Below are 16,470 nucleotides of genomic sequence, written 5' to 3'. Positions count from 1 at the left end.
TGGAGATTCAAGGATACAGATTGAGAAGAAGGTTGCGGCTGATAGGGTTTACAAAGGAAGAAAAGAACTGATATGGCCTGATACCATGTAAGTGATCGATTCTGAATGAGTTTCATTACATCAATCGTACCCAATATATACAGCAAGGGTTGTGATCTTTTGCTATGTAAACTAGGCTACCATATCTTTTCTATGTATAACAAAGTTGACTTAAGATAGTTTCTATACATATGGTAAACTAAATATAGATAATATATGCACAGTTGTATATCGGCTAAAAAGAAGCAACACACTGCTACAACGACACACAAAATACCTAACACATGAAGTTTACACAAACACACAATGCTACATACGCTCGCACAAACTATCACGAGCCAAAAGACTAGAACATTCCCTCTACAAAAATCTAGCGAACTTGGTGCCAAGAACCTTTATACCTTTTGATTTACCTTTTCTCGGATTGGCATTAGAGCCGTGTCTAAGAACGTTTCCTTCAACCAACCTATGTTCGAAACCTTTCGTAGCCACTTCCAAGCAAGCCTTGATCTTATCCGACGAAGACCCAACCCCATTAGTATTAGTAGGATTCAACGAGCCCCCAAAACCACCAACGTCGGAAGGACACTCTTGAAAAAGTCTTTGAATCTCTTCGCCCACAACAAGATCATCATCCGAGTCATGCAAGTTGAACGTCACCCTTTTCCCGGAGCTTTTTGAAGACTTCATCTTCGAACCGGTTCCCCCACTAGAACCAATATTTTTTGAAGCCGCCAACCCATTTAAAGGATCATCGTAGATTGGATGTACCGAAACATTAAGATCAGGCACACCAACCTGATCTTCACCCTCGGACGGTACAACAATTCCAACTCCATAACCATTACCTTCCCCATCGCAGTCTAATGTACCAACCAAATCATCACCACCGGAACCGTCTTCAACTGCCATCTCCACCCTTGTATCCTTAACAGAAACTTCCTGAGAAAAGCAGAGAGCTTCGCCCACCCTACTTCTAACCACCTCCACCACCCCGATGCTATCGTTAGCCGGGTCCAAGGATAGAGCAACATGTCTATTACCCTCCACACAATCAACTCTATCAATTGTACCACCGCATACCACCTCCGGATCTTTACCAAGCACAACCGACAAGTTAGTCAAGGCCAAAAAATCTGGTGCAAAACCTTCAGAAAAAAGCCGATGATAATCTGACGCCATCCCCAAATTCATTAACCCAAACCTCGGTTGTGATGTCAACATCCCCATCCAAATCAGTAATAACAGTGGAGCGTAAATGTTTCACAAAATTAGTTTTGATGAAGGCATATACAGAACCAACATCACCAAGAGATGAAGATGCTTTAGCAACCTCAAGAACATCTCCAAAATTAGCAGCGATCTTATGAACATTTTCCTTTGAAACATACTTCACCGGAACTCCTCTAATTTCCACCCAAATTAAACGGAAAAAGGATTCCACCAAATTGGAGAACGAAGCAGCAAACACAAAGCCGTCTACACTCAAGTCCTTCGCAAGAAACTTGGAAAAGCTATCTTGATCTGAACATGAGATGATACAACCAAAAGTTCCAAACTTACTAACATGGGACACAATAGCCTTGCACTCTCCCAAAAATTTAAGCACTTTCTCCTCCTTTAGGGACAGCCGATCAACCAACAGAATGCTACGTTCCAACCTAGCCCCCAAATCAACATTCGGCAGAAGCTTACACCGGATCACAGGAGTAGCCGGAAAATTAGGTCGGCCGGTGTAACTCATCCCACGTGATCTTCTCGGCCTACCCACGTAGATGGGAGAGCCGAACACTCTTGAGCCATTAAGTTCATGAACAGCAGCAGAAAGACTGATTTGAATCTTGAAAGGAAACGAAAGCATACCTACGATGAGGCCAAAATTTCACTTCGGAGAGTGACCCAAACTTGCCGAAAACATTATGGACCATATGACGGGTGCACTTTACGCAGTCTTCCAATGAAAACGACCATATGGAACATTCTCGACCATATATGGAGTACATGTTATTATAGATAGTAGATACAAATTAAAGTACTTGATGAAAAAAGCACATAATTAACATATTTTCTTAGATAATAAATAATTTACTATGTTTTTTTTTTCTTTTCTTAAAATAGCAATCTTTCGTTAAACAATGTCAAAGTATAATTCTTTAGTTTATCACTCAAATACCAAGTATAAAGAGAATATTCTACTCTGTGAGCAAGTTGCCAAGTTAAAATTAGGGAAAAAGTTCCAAACTTTTGGTTTAGGGTGATAAAAATTTGATTATAAATTGGATACGGAGTATATTTTTGATAAAAATAATATCGATGGTTAAATTAGATAGTGATATATATTTGACTAATAATGTTACATAACAAATGATACAAAAGGTACTATGTCTGTGTGATCAAAAATTAATAAATGTCATCCTAACATCACATGAGAATGACAGAAGTCTTTTATTTTTCCAATTTCTAAATAATGTTTGTGGATTGGCCCTTTGATTTAGGATCCACATTATGGCTGCCTGTTGTTAAACCTACACAGACATGTTCATGTATATTACTCGACTTGATCTTCATATTTGTTTCATACTTTGAACTTTCTAATTGAGCTATTATGTTACTCCATTCATTCCAAAAAAAAAAAAAAAAATAGTAGAGTTTGATTTTTTTTTATTTATTGAATTTAAATATTTTAATGATCCATCAACTGTAAATAGAGACGGTTTCCGTCAGCAGACTTGAGTGCAAAGATCACTTGGGGTGAGATGTTGGTGATTAGTTGTCCGCAGTTCGGTTCGGTTACCGTGAATAACTCGGTTGGAGATGAGGATCTCTAAGGGATGACGTACAGCTAATCTGGATGTATTCGACTTGAATATGGACCGAGTGAGTCAGTTGATAAGTGAGTTGTTAGAGGATACTTTTGAGAGAGAAAGTATCGGTCCTCATTAATTGTGATGTGACTTGTCTCTGTTTCTTGAGAATAACAGTAACATATTTATAGGCAAACACTAGGGTTTGTGTTCTTCATGGGTCTGGTTATGTTGACGTGTCATTTCTTATTGGGCTTTGGCCAACATTGGGAGTTGGGCCCAAACCTTTTAATATTGTTTATGATGAGCTTATGTGGCACACTGATGACTCGTGTGCGTATTGTCATATGGAGCCCATATGTATCATTGTCCTGGTACTGGACACACGTGAGGACATCGTCGGGTGATGGGCTCACATGCACACACTTACCGGTGACGGGTTCACGTGCTTGCACTGCCGCGTAACGGGCTCACGTGCACGCACTGCTGAGTAACAAGCTCACGTACATGTACTACCGGCTGACGGGCTCACGTGCACGCATTGTCGGGTAACGGGCTCACGTGCATGTACTGTCGAGTAACGGGCTTACGTGCACTCATTGTCGGGTGCCGAACTCACATTTTACACTGCCTTTGTTTGTGATCCTTTGTAGGGTCACAGATGAAGGATCTGGTCTTACGAACGATTTAAATGATGGTGTTGCTTAAACATCATCCGGTTCCCGTCTGCCGTTAGTAGAATGATTGAGTGTGATTGACGGTTAACGGATATGAGTATCCATTTTGCGTATCATCAAGTCCCCCTAATTTGGTAGTGCTATCTTGTAAGAGGTGGTGCTACCGAAGTAAAATCTTTGCTCTAGCTCCTAGGTCTGCTGTCCTGACTTCCTGATTGGATGTGCATTTATTGTTCTAATCCTTGATTTGACCAGTTTCTTTGTAATGATGGCTATTGGCGTGTAATGTGCCTACTCAGTTGTTTATGTCAGGCTGTATTCACTCTTTGGTATTGCTTCGTCATCTGCTTCCTACACGTATAAGCCCTGGATGAAGGCCCATACTCCGGCTTGTTAGTTTCCTTCTATGTAAATAGCCCTTGCATACCCTTGTTTCTTTCTTTACACTCTTAATTTTGAATTTGTTTGCTTCCATTGCTTTCCGTCATTTTTAAATTCTTCTTCCGTGAAGTTAGTTTTCTTAATTGTTTGACTTCTGCATAACAGATGTTAATACCTTTCAGGGGATGCAAATCTTTTGCAACTCGTTCGCACATTCGTGGGTTGTGTAAACAATATTCTTTTCTCTCTTCCCTCGGTCCTTTTGTTCCTGGTGAGGATCAACATGCTCACGATCTGCCGAACGGGATGGTTACGCTCAATGGCACCGCCAGGGAGACCGATAATCTTCATGTTCCACTTAGCCACTTATTTTGGCTGTGGTTTACCGTGGATGTGTAAGTCTTGCACAGATTCATCCGTATGGCCTTTTTCAAAAGGCCATTCTCTTTGAAATGTACTTTTGTGGTCTTGGTGAGGTTTTTAACCTTAAGGTTTTTAACAACCTGTTCCGTATGTCGATTATTCCCGACGGTGGGTGGTTTTTTATCGTTGAACTGCAACCCATTTTACCGAGAAATCGAACGTGTCTCTTCACGACTGGAAAGAGACGTTCTTTTTTGTTGAAGAGCGTATTATTCATGAGGCTTTCTCCAATGCTCATTTATGGTCCAGTTCCCGGAGCGTTAAGCCCGGTAAGGCGCCCCCATTTCTGAGGACGAGAAGCTAGTTCTTGAAGATATAAAGGATTTGCGTTTTGAACAACATGTTCTTCCTGAGGCTGTTCTTGCCTTACGTGGCATCAGCAGCGAGTTTCTGGTCAGAGGCGTTGTCCCTGTGATATCTCATGACGGTCATGGTAAGAACGCATTTATACTTTTCGAATTTTACGTTTTTCTTCCTCCCTGTGATATGTTTCTTTTCCAGTCATGAATGTTCATGATTGTATTACATCTGATGACTTGTATAATCTCAATATGGAGGAGATTGACGTGTCGGAAGGCAGTGGTATGATTGCTATTGCCGCTATTTTCCCGGAGGCCGAGGCTGATGATGTTGTTACTGTTGCCGCCCATGTTTCGGCGCTATTGCTGACGGCTCTTCTGACGAGGAGGTTGTTGGTACCGTTGTTGCGAGGGTGACCTCCATCGCTCTCAGGAACCTTCTCCTGTTAACTCGCATGTTCCAGTTGTAGAGTGCCATCTGTCGGAGATGCTAGCCTCCCTGTATATGTCGAAATTATTTTGATTATAGGCAAATTTTGGTTGGCTCTGCTGGCGTATCCCTGGCTCTGAATCTTGTTAGCTTGTCGAACGAGGATGCTAAGCACGTCAATGCTCTGACCAATGTCTTTAGCGCTCATCTTGTTGTGGATGATCTGAGGCGTTCTGGCGATTTTGACACGCATATGCCAGGCTTGTCATCAACAAGAGTAGATAGAGGCGGCCTCAAAGGTGAACGACGACCATTCCACGTGAGTAGGTGCTTATCAGGAATCTGACTCCAAATTGAGGGCTCAGGTTGCGAATTTTCTAACCTGGTGTACCGTCGCTTGCTCCAGTTTGTCGGCCCGGAATGCTGACTTTCTCAAGTTGAAGTCTGGAATTTCGAGAATTGTGAATAATGTTCTAGGGTCCGAGGCGATCGGACTCTTGTTCAGGAAGTACGTCGTTATGTGCAAAGTTGTTGAACAGAACGAGGTTATTGACGCATTTCATCGACAGTCTCCTGATGTTCCCGTACCCTTCTTTGTTGCTGACAAGCTTGTGCCCGACGCTAGAGATGGGGATTTATCCCTTCCTGCTGATCTTGGAGGCCTTCGCTTGCCGTCCCTGGAGGACTTGTGTAATAGGGAAAATCGGTTAATAGATGATATTTTCGAGTTGAATCCATAGGCTATTAGGGCTATCAGCTTTGGTATCTGACTTGTGTTTGTTAATAGAACTTTATTGTTAACATGTTTGCGTATATTTTATTCATGTTTGTTTTATACGTTCGTGCTTAGTTTGCAAAATATGTTTCTTTGATAATAATGAATCGACTCTTAGCATGTATTCATTGATTTTGCTAAGTGCTGCTTGTGTTTTAGCTACTGCGTTTACTTGCACTAGAGTGTGATATTTGATCATTGAGCTCCTAATCCGTGAACGCAAATGATTTGATAACAAACTCTTTAAGCCTTGGCTCATTTAAATGATATAGAAAAGGGATCTTAAAGTGACTAGCCTGATCTTTATTTTGTTGCCGCACTGGTTTCTCGCCCAGCAAGCATTACTTAATGCTTCGAAAGCCTACGTTTCCTGTGAACGTTGTGGCTTTTTGTCTGAGTGCATGTTTTTCATATTTTATCTTTGCATGAGTTTTGGGCGAAGTATTTGTTAATTGTCAGTTTGATCAAGTGACCTGTTTAGAACTACTTCTTTTTATATAAGTAAGTTTATTTTTACGTCGACAGGCTCGTAGAAATCCAGACAAAGAAACAATGTTCGGACTAACCGCTTTATCCCGGTCTCAATCCTTACTTGGTCATGTTGTGACTGTTAAGTTGAACCACTGCCAACGGGAGCTGGAATGCATCCTTTATGGGGGCAGGCATGGCATGCTCTCGTACGCTTCCCTTACGCTTTATCAGTTTTGCATTTTAGGGTACAAATGTTTTAAGCACGAGTTGGTTACTACTCATTAGTTTTGCATTTTAGATAATGAGTTAGTTACTATTCATCATTTTTGATTTTTTGATAAAGAGTTAGTTACTATTAATCATTTTTGCCTTTTAGATAAAGGGTTTAATATTGATTTGTTTTTATAAAAAGCGAATATTATGGCCAAGTTTTGCTATCAGACAGAAATAGCTTGATAAAAGGCGATTTCGAAGAATGAAAATTGTAATCAACTAGCTTGATACTATAGGCAAGTTTGATGCAATTGACAAAACAAAGGTGTTTAGAGAAAAAGTTGTCGTGTAGTCTCATGTTGTATGGTTTACGCACCTTCCTTGCGTGCTTCAGTTTAATATAACACAAGTTTTCTTAAAAAAAATTCATCAATTCTTAGAGTGTGTTCGATTTGTTTATAAAAAAAAATCTTTTTGAATGCATACTTCTCAAACTTATATTTCCATTTCAAATGCTTTAAATCAAACAATAATATATCTAAATCATTCTAATTTTCCATTCCAAAACTAGAAAACAAACATGTTAGTATTAGGGTTATGTTTGCAAAACTAGCTGTTTTTTTTTTTTTTTTTTTTTTTTTTTTTTAAATACAAGGAAACTTATATTACCATGAACATAAATTTACAACAAAGGGGAACTTCCCCACCCTATCACCTAAACATTCTGTTTGCAAAGTGAGCAAACTACACACTATTAAAACTAAATATTACATTAGCCTCAAATACTCACTAGGATCATTAATCCATGACAACCAAACAAGCTTTCTTTTTTTCAACCGATGAGAGATCCATTCAAAGGATCTAATTTGAATCTCATTTAGAATCATCGGAATATTCCAAGACTTGTCTCGAAAAACCTTGTTATTTCTATTCGTCCAAATGTAATATGCGCATATCCACTCGACCGCTTGCCAAATCTTCTTTCCTAAGATGGTCATTGGAGACGGACCATTACCACGTAAGATTTCATTTAAACTTAAATTAGGCATGGAAGTGAAGCCCCACCAAGAGTATATTCGTTCCCATAAATCAAACGCAAATTTGCAAAAAAGTAACGTATGATCCACGGACTCGAGCCCATCATTACATACCGGGAACCTAACACTATGAAGATCTATACCTCGTATATCGAGATCGGTCCTTGTTGGAAGACTTTTTTTACCGCCCTCCAAACAAAAACCTCAAGCTTTTTTGGGACGAGGTTATTACGCATAGTTTCCATAGAGTTAGAATTACCCGAGAAAGTGTGTTCTTCCAAAATCGCGGCCAACCTTTTAACTGTGAAGATCCCGGCCTGATCTAGCGTCCATTTTACTTCATCAGAATGTTGCGAAGAGAATGAAAAGACTGAAATAAGACCACATAAATTAGTAAGTTCGTCGGCTGTTCTTCCGGAAGGATTTCTCGACCAACCCCACTTGAAAACGATGTAACTGCCTTGAACTTCCACCCGATCATGAATTGCTGCATAATGTTTGGATTCTAGCCTATATAACCGCGAGAACTTGTGCTTTGCCTTCGATCCTCCACCCCAATCTTCGTCCCAGAAACTTACTGAACTATGTATACTGACTTTGCGAGCAAAGGAATTGAGAAAAGGAATCCCAAGCTCGTGAACTTCGTGACCTGTTAAAAGAATATCACGCCAAGTAGATGGCTTTAAGGAACGAATTTCTTCGATCCCTAAGTCAATCCCACCGAGCGAACCATAAATGCTACGGATAATTTTGGTCCAAAGGGAGTTGGTTTCGGTATTAAACCTCCACCACCATTTCCCTAAGAGAGCCAAATTTTTGTTTTTTAAGGAACCAATATTAAGGCCTCCGTTATCGTAAGAAGCAATAACATTAGCCCATTTTACCCACGGAATTTTGGAATCCGAACCCAACCCGCCCCAAAAAAACACTCTCCTCACACTCTCAAGTAATTTTATCACACACGGCGGGGCACGAAAGAGAGAAATAATACAACGGTAGAGTATTAAGGATCGACTTAATAAGGACCACTCTTCCACCAAATGATAACGTACGCATTCTCCAACTCGACAACCTATCTTTTGTTTTATCAATAACCGGGTGCCAATTATGTAAAGACTTCATTCTTGCACCAATTGGAAGGCCTAAGTAGGTGAACGGAAAACTACCAACTTGACAACCCATAAACGATGCCATGTTTTAGACCTCCGTATTATTTACCCCGATTCCATAAAGGTAGCTTTTATGAAAGTTTACTTTTAGGCTCGAAGCTAATTCAAAACACTTTAGGAGATTTTGTAAATTATTTTCATTTGAACGACTCCATTCACCAATAAAGATTGTGTCATCCGCATATTGTAAATGTGACATGAACACTTTATCATTACCTACCTCAATGCCTTTGAAAAGTTCTTTTTCGATAGCCAACTTAGTGAGAATGTTAAGTCCTTCCGCCGCAAGAATAAAAAAAAGGCGATAGTGGATCGCCTTGTCGAATGCCTCTACCTAAAGAGAACTCCTTGGTCGGGGAACCGTTTACAAGGACCGAAATAGACGCGGATTTCAAGCATGAAAGTATCCAACTCCTCCATTTGACACCAAACCCCATACTTGTCATAACATCCATCAAGAAATTCCAATTAAGGCAATCAAACGCCTTCTCAAAATCAACCTTAAAAAGTAAACCTTTTTGCTTTTTAGACTTTAGAAAATCAATACTTTCGTTAACAATCAAGGCACCATCAAGAATGAACCTTCCTTTGATAAAAGCGCTCTGTTCCGAACCGATTAGTGAAGGAATAGTTTTACGGAGACGATTCGGGAGTATTTTTGCAATAATCTTATAGTAACTACCAATCAAGCTTATCGGTCGGTAATCTCTAAGTCCACACGGATCCGGCTTTTTAGGGATCAAGGTGATAAAAGAGGCATTACATCCATGCGAGAATTCACCTTTTTCCCAAAACCACTTGATGGCATCTAATAACTCCGTTTTAACCACTTCCCAATTTTTTTTTTTTTTTTAAATCTCATGTTAAATCCGTCCAGCCCCGAAGCTTTCGTACTACCACAATCAAAAACTGCATCACGAATTTCTTGTTCATCAAACTGCATTTCAAGCATCGAAGCCTCAACTATGGAGATAGATGGATAACTGACTTCGTCCATAGAAGGCCTCACCTCAACCGTTTCCTGAAACATGTTTCTAAAATATGCGAATACTTCATCTTTAATTTCTTTTGGAGAATCAATCCAAACACCATTAATTTTTAGACCTCTGATGTTACCTTTATTATTATTTCTTCGGATAACGTTATGAAAAAAATTCCGTGTTCTCATCTCCCTCTAATATCCACTTGATACGAGCTTTCTGTTTGAGCATGTCATTTTTAATCTTTTCTTTTTCTGCCCAACTTTTCCTAAGGTCCCTCCATTGCACTAATTCACTGTCATTTAAATTGGTCTGCTCAGCTTTCAACTCAAGGCTAATGGCAGCCTTTTTTAAATTATCAATCTCAACATCAATTTTATTAAACTTTTGGAAGCTCCAAGCTCTCAAGGCATGCTTAACATTTTTTAAACGGTTCCTAAATGTGCAGTCCTTTCGAGTACTAGCAGTGACGGGGGAGTTCCAAGCATCACCAATAATTTGGTCGACATCTTCTTCGTTTAGCCAAGCATAAAAAATTTTGAACGATTTTGGGCCAAAGTTTTTCTCTTCGTCTTTAAGTATAATCACACAATGATCCGACCGTTCTCTATCCAAAGCAACAACTGATAAATCATTCCATATTTGTTGGAATCTTTCGTTAACCAAGAAGAGATCTAGTTTGCTAAACTTAATCCCATCTTCACTAACACGAGTAAAGTTCCTCCCACCCAACGGAATTTCTATCAAGCTATTATTTGCGATGAAATCGTTGAATCTTCTTGCTCTATATTCTACGAATTCGCAATTGAGCCTTTCATCCTTTTCCCTAACCTCATTGAAATCACCTCCTAAAACCCACGCTTCATCACTACCATCTATTGTTGTTGACAATAAATCCCATAATTTGATTTTACTAGCATCATCATGTGGCCCGTATATATTGAGAATGTTTATGACCTTTTGGTTATCTTTCCAGACCCCTTTAACTCCAATAGCACAATCGAAATTGAACACACTAGAAGCCTCAAAACAATTTTTATCCCATATAATTAGTTGACCCCCCGAATTACCTACTTTTTCTTTCTGAACAAAATCACAATCATATGAGCCCCAAATCGAAAATATCCATCTATCTTCAACTAAATTCAGCCTAGTTTCCTGGAGAACTATTAAACATGGTTTTTCTTTCAACATGAGTTTTCTAACCCACCCCGATTTGTCGTGTTTAGTCCCGATACAAAAATCCCTAATATTAAGAGATATGATCTTCATGATTAAACAATGAGATTCGAAGAGAAAACAGAAAAACTTACTGGGAGGAGGGTTTCTCCTTCCACTTCAAACCAAGTTTGGTGCCATATTCTCTAACCCCCATCATTTGGATCGAATTCAAGGATGACGAACTTGCCTTTTCATCATTTGACTTTGAAGTGTTTTTTTGATTTTCTGAACATAAAGAGCATCTAGAACGAAGAGGTCCTTTAAGGTTCGGGTTTCTAGCCATGCTTTTGAGATTCAACATCCTTGAAGACGTTTTCCAGTTTCTCATACCTGCCCAGCAGCATCTCCTTCGGTTCTGATAAGATTCTTGTTTTTTACAGTTCATCATATGTTCACAAAGTTTAGCGTTTTGACTCTTTGGCTTTGGCATCTGTTTACTAGTTTTACTTTGGTTGTTGGCAGAAAACGTGGCTGGTCCAGTTGCAATATTACCTTTCTCCTTACGGTCAATAGAGCCCAATGGTGTTGCTTCTCGGGCTGGTACAGATGGTGACCCACTATCTTCCAATGGGCCAATAGAGACCACCCTAGTTTTACACTTATTATTAGGCCAGGAGTGCAAAACTAGCTATAGCTAGTAGTTTGCAGTTATTAGCTAATAGCTAGTAGCTCTTAACTTTTAAAATGTATTTGGGTGTTTGGCAGTGTAGCTGAACTGTTAAATAAAAAGTAAAATGACAAAAAACTATGAGTTTTTTTCTCAAACACTAGTTCAATTAATTTGTAACTTTTAGTTATTTTTTCCTTCAAAAAGCTTTAAGCTCTTTTAATAAAAATGAGTTTTTTTATTAGACACGTTTTTTTTTAAAAAAAAAAAAAAAAAAAAAAAAAAAACTAATACTAAAAGCTCATACTCATATCTCCACAAAAATTTAATGCCAAAGTATATTGATACTATATTAAATTTTAACGGTTGAAACTATCTACTTAACATATTCTTTTAATTGTTAACATGCTAAAACTATCCGAGTTTAATTGTAGCAATTTTATCAATATTTGACAATTCTGAGTGACTAAATTGAAACAACCCTCATTGACAAATTGATTAAACATATACATTATATACATACAATCAATATAGAGAGTAAGAAAATATGGAGCAGGTCCAAACTTGACACAAAAACATGATATGCATTGCATCAAGTTTACACTATTCCTGTATAACATCAAATCACTTATTTACAACGTGCATGTTATGAAAAATATACACCAACAAACCAAACACACTCCTAAAGTAAAGTTCTGATAAACATTCATCTCCTTAAAACTTCAATTATATTATATATCCACATAAATTTAACTCATTTTGATCTTTGTAATCAAATTTTAAGTATTTTTATTTATTATTTGTTTCTTAAGCTGTAACTACTCCCGTTTTTGTGTGTTTACACTTTATCTACTACGGAGTAGTAGATTTAAATTTTCTGAAATAAAAAGTAGACAATGCAGTGATATTATTAAAGTTAGCTTTTGCCAAAGTGGGACCAGACATAAATGACATGTCAACAATATTGAAGCAAATGATGGTCATATAGTTAGAATTTGTATAGGGACCACCATCCTTTAATAGCCTCTGGGTCCCAATACAAACTATAAAGAGACAGCTTTTTTTTAAACAACAATCGAAGTTTGGCCCATGTTTCCTATAGGTAATTATTTTTTTTATTTTTTTTTTATCAAAGTTTTAATTATATTTTTTTAAATATTATTATAGTTTATTATTTATATATTCTTTATTATATTATTTCATACGTCACAATTTAATAATATTATTTTGATTTGATAAGATGTGCTATATTAATAATATACTTCATAAATATATAAGTATAATAAAGTAAAGTTCTTTTATAATCAGTCATCAACAGATGCTGCTTTTAAAATTGGGTAAAAATGCAAACCTATAGCTACAGAAGTAAAGAATAATGGCACCAAATAATATTATATCCATAAAGTAGAGATCCATAAACAAGTCCACGAGTACCATCAATATCTATCGGAGGAGCAGCAATGAAGGCGATGATCGTAAATTGTCGGATTTAACTACCCCTTTCCTTTCTAGGGAAGATATTAATCGCAGAGACAATAGAATTTACATAATAATTAAAGAAATCTCGGACATTATGATATGGCCGAAACGGACGGTTTTATTTATACGGTGTCGTTAGGCCGCAAGGCGTTAGAATCAACTACCAAGAGAGGGAGCAATAGTTTTAAATTTATATTTAAAGGGGCCTAAATCTTACTACTCCTTATTATGAGTAAGAGAAGTATGACTTAGAGTCGTATTTTTAAGATATCAGTAGAATCGAACCTATATTTAAAGCTTAAGATAATTCTAAGGTGCAGGAGTAGTGGTTTATTACCTAATTTTTGAGTTTTCTAGTTATGAGATAAAGTAAAGTAAATACGATAAAATTTGTAATTCAGATAAGGTAAAAACAAGCGCATGCTATGATTTTGTCAGTTACTTTGCCGAGATTATAGAATGCTGGCTCATGAATAGGCAGTGACCTTGTATTCATTACATTAGTCCTAAACGCCCCTGTCGTAAGACATGTCACTGGGTAATGTGATAGACTTGAAGATTCTGAATAGACAGCAACATCCCTTACTCCCGACGCCCGTGCAGTCTGACTACAGGCATACACGTTCAGACGGCTCATCCAATTGAGCGACTCGGTTGGGTGACGTATTAACATTCCACAAAGGTCTAAATTTCTTAAGCATAATAAAATACATGGTTTTCCATATTCGAGAGACGTGATGTGCTTCGATGCTTTCGTTAATGATTGGGTCTAAAAGATAGTTAGGCCCTTAAAAAGAGTTTAACCATAAAGAACACCATGTCCAAGTCGGATTTTAACTTCCATGAACACGTTCAGTTATCCAAACGGTCCAATCCTTTATGTGTTCAAACAAACAGTTCCTTAATTAACCAAGAATCCCTCAAGCAGAGTGCAATGCTTGAGACTGCGTTATGGTGAAGTGTACTAATCAGCACTGACCGGGTTCCATGGCCTTATTTAGCAGAGGTGCAGCTTACAACAACCGATGTGCTTCAGCATGCACGTATGAAGTTTATATGCTTGGTGACTACACTAGCATGGTCTAGGACCGACAATGTACTAGGGGTCTAGTTAGATGTTTCACTACGAAAGAGTCCTCAGTCCGAATCCAAGGCTCGGTGGACTTACTACAATCGGTGTGCCTCAGTCAAACTTACGTTGTATCCGATAGACTTCTCTTACCAAGGGGTGACACAGATAGTGTACTCTGAATCGGGGTTCGCGACTTCCTAATAACAGAGCCAATAACTACGTTCTATTAGTTGGAAAACGATTGAGTTCAAAGCATAATCGGAAAGCATCTTGACATCATACACAAGCTATAATATTATTTCGGCATTATAACTGACTACATCATAACATACACTAAAGATAACTACTCGCTAATCATGGCAACAATATTACAAGGCATAATAATGGAAAACATTATATAAATATAAAGGATAGGAGTACCAGTAGATTAAACGAGTTCCCAATACAAAAATAACAACTCAAACTCCAGACCGCTCCTAATACAATCTTCGGCGTTCTTCTACGGGTACTAGATTTCCCGCACGGAGTTGAAGACCTTGAAAGTATGACTAATATTGTAGAAAGAGAGAAAAAGAAGTAAGTTGAAGTGTGTGTTGAAATGGATGACAAAGACCCTTTAAATAAGCTTGAATTTTGCCTGCAAACGGCAGGCAGGCCGTTTGGCAAGCCATTTGCAGGGGCTGTTTGATTAGTCAGCCCGTTTACTATGGTCGTTTGCCTTGGGCGTGTGGCAAGCTGTTTGCCATACTGGCAGGCCGTTTGGCAGCAAGTTTGGCAGCCCGTTTGGCTTGATGATTTGCAGGATCGTAACTTAATTTCTCGTGTTTCACCGTTTTCGCTCTAGAATCCTCGTTTTAGCTCTGCTTGATTCTTTTTGCACCATCTTCGAAATCACTTGTTCTTCAATTTTAACCGACGAAGTGGGTATTTTGGCGATAAAGTTTGGAACTTTATCGTTTTTGGGTCTTAATACCGAGGTGAAAACGTGACTTTTTAGCCGATATCAAATATCTGACACTTAGACTTTGCTTGTCCTCAAGCAAATTTCTCATTTTTACTTTAAGAAATCTTTCAGGAGTTTCTTTTCTAATAGCCTAAGCGGTTTGTTTTTTATTATAAGTGCGGAAGATAAGGTGAGTCATTTATGTTAGGGTTGAAACTATCTCTGCAAGCATGCGAGGAGGTTACATGGCTTAAGCAAGCTTTCACGGGTCACTCAAATTACTCAAGAGTTTAGGGTTCCCTATAAATCTAAGAAATGAATTCACTCATAACCAGTCATGTTGCACCCATCGTCATAGGCTTGATAAAGACTCAAATCCTTGTTACTAATTTGAAAACGGTAGTAACCATAGCTTCTAGGTCATTTGTCAATCGATGGAAAGGAAATTTTTGGAGGTGAGGAAAAAATGGTAATATAGTTTCTAAAGACTTTTATTCGAAATTTTGGGGCAATTTAAGATAGATAGGAGTGCTGATATTTTGGAGAAACACTTTTGAAATATTCCCCCTTTTTGGATTGATAGGCATTTGTGGTCAAGTTCTTCTTCGGCATTTCTCTTTACAAGTTCTGCTCCTTTGTTCAGAACCTTGATATTTTTTTTTGGAGATTTTATCTCGAGAAACTTTTTGCCTGTAAACTTTTTCAAGACCTTTGCCATGATACTTGAGAGGTTTATAACATCGGGTTTTCAGAAGGAATCTCATTTTATAGATTTTTGAGTGATAGTAAAGATGATGTAGATGAATTGGTGTGGTAGGAGTAGTGGAGGTGTGAATGGCTTATTTTGACAAATGGCTAGCTCTTCTGATTATAACCGAATCACATTTCGTTACTTGGAAATGCAGATCTAGAGCAAGTTCTGATTCTGAGCACAGACATCGGCACTCTACGGAAAATAGCGAAGCATTAAAGATGAATGCTGGTCTTATTTAGGTGCCTCACCATTATCAATTTAGGTCGATAATGCCTAGTCATGCAATGCTCAATTATAGATTTGGTTTGTCCTAACAAGATTTTCACCTTACTTAAGCCTTAATTTTAATTACAAACGCTTTAGGTTTTCAAAATACATTTTTCGGCAAGGCTTTCTCTTGTTAAATTTTTTTGAAATTTGGCTTAAGAACTTAGAATCTTTGTAATGGGTTATTTTAATATAGCATAAAAAGTTTATACCAACATCTCACACTTAGACGAACATTGTCCTCAATGTTCCTAGTGTATCCCACACTTGGGTGTTTTAGTTGAAGATTTGGGAATATTTGTCTAGTGTTTATTTGGGTTGAAATCCCACACTTGGTGATAAGCTAGGATGTGGCATAATTTAAAATTTGAGCTAGTAACGGGAAGAAAGGAGTACCCCCAGCACATGTGGTTGCTTGTGAAGAAACTG

The 16,470-nt window shown here is 38.1% G+C and overlaps 1 protein-coding gene across 1 annotated transcript; it reads right to left on the bottom strand.

Moving 5' to 3' along the window:
- Nucleotides 1-9,860: 9,860 nt before the first annotated feature.
- On the bottom strand, nucleotides 9,861-10,970 carry LOC139901624 (uncharacterized). Its single transcript, XM_071884318.1, has one exon. It carries the CDS (start codon nucleotides 10,968-10,970, stop codon nucleotides 9,861-9,863), a length of 1,110 nt encoding a protein of 369 aa, XP_071740419.1.
- Nucleotides 10,971-16,470: the final 5,500 nt, after the last annotated feature.

The sequence above is a fragment of the Rutidosis leptorrhynchoides genome, chromosome 1 (genome assembly GCF_046630445.1).
Source record: "Rutidosis leptorrhynchoides isolate AG116_Rl617_1_P2 chromosome 1, CSIRO_AGI_Rlap_v1, whole genome shotgun sequence".
In the NCBI taxonomy this organism is placed as follows: Eukaryota; Viridiplantae; Streptophyta; class Magnoliopsida; order Asterales; family Asteraceae; genus Rutidosis; species Rutidosis leptorrhynchoides.
This window is presented reverse-complemented; position numbering and strand designations above follow the sequence as displayed.

What these genes read in the sequence shown, in the direction of transcription:
- LOC139901624 (XM_071884318.1), bottom strand. Translation starts at nt 10,970, where the DNA reads ATGAAGATCATATCTCTTAATATTAGGGATTTTTGTATCGGGACTAAA.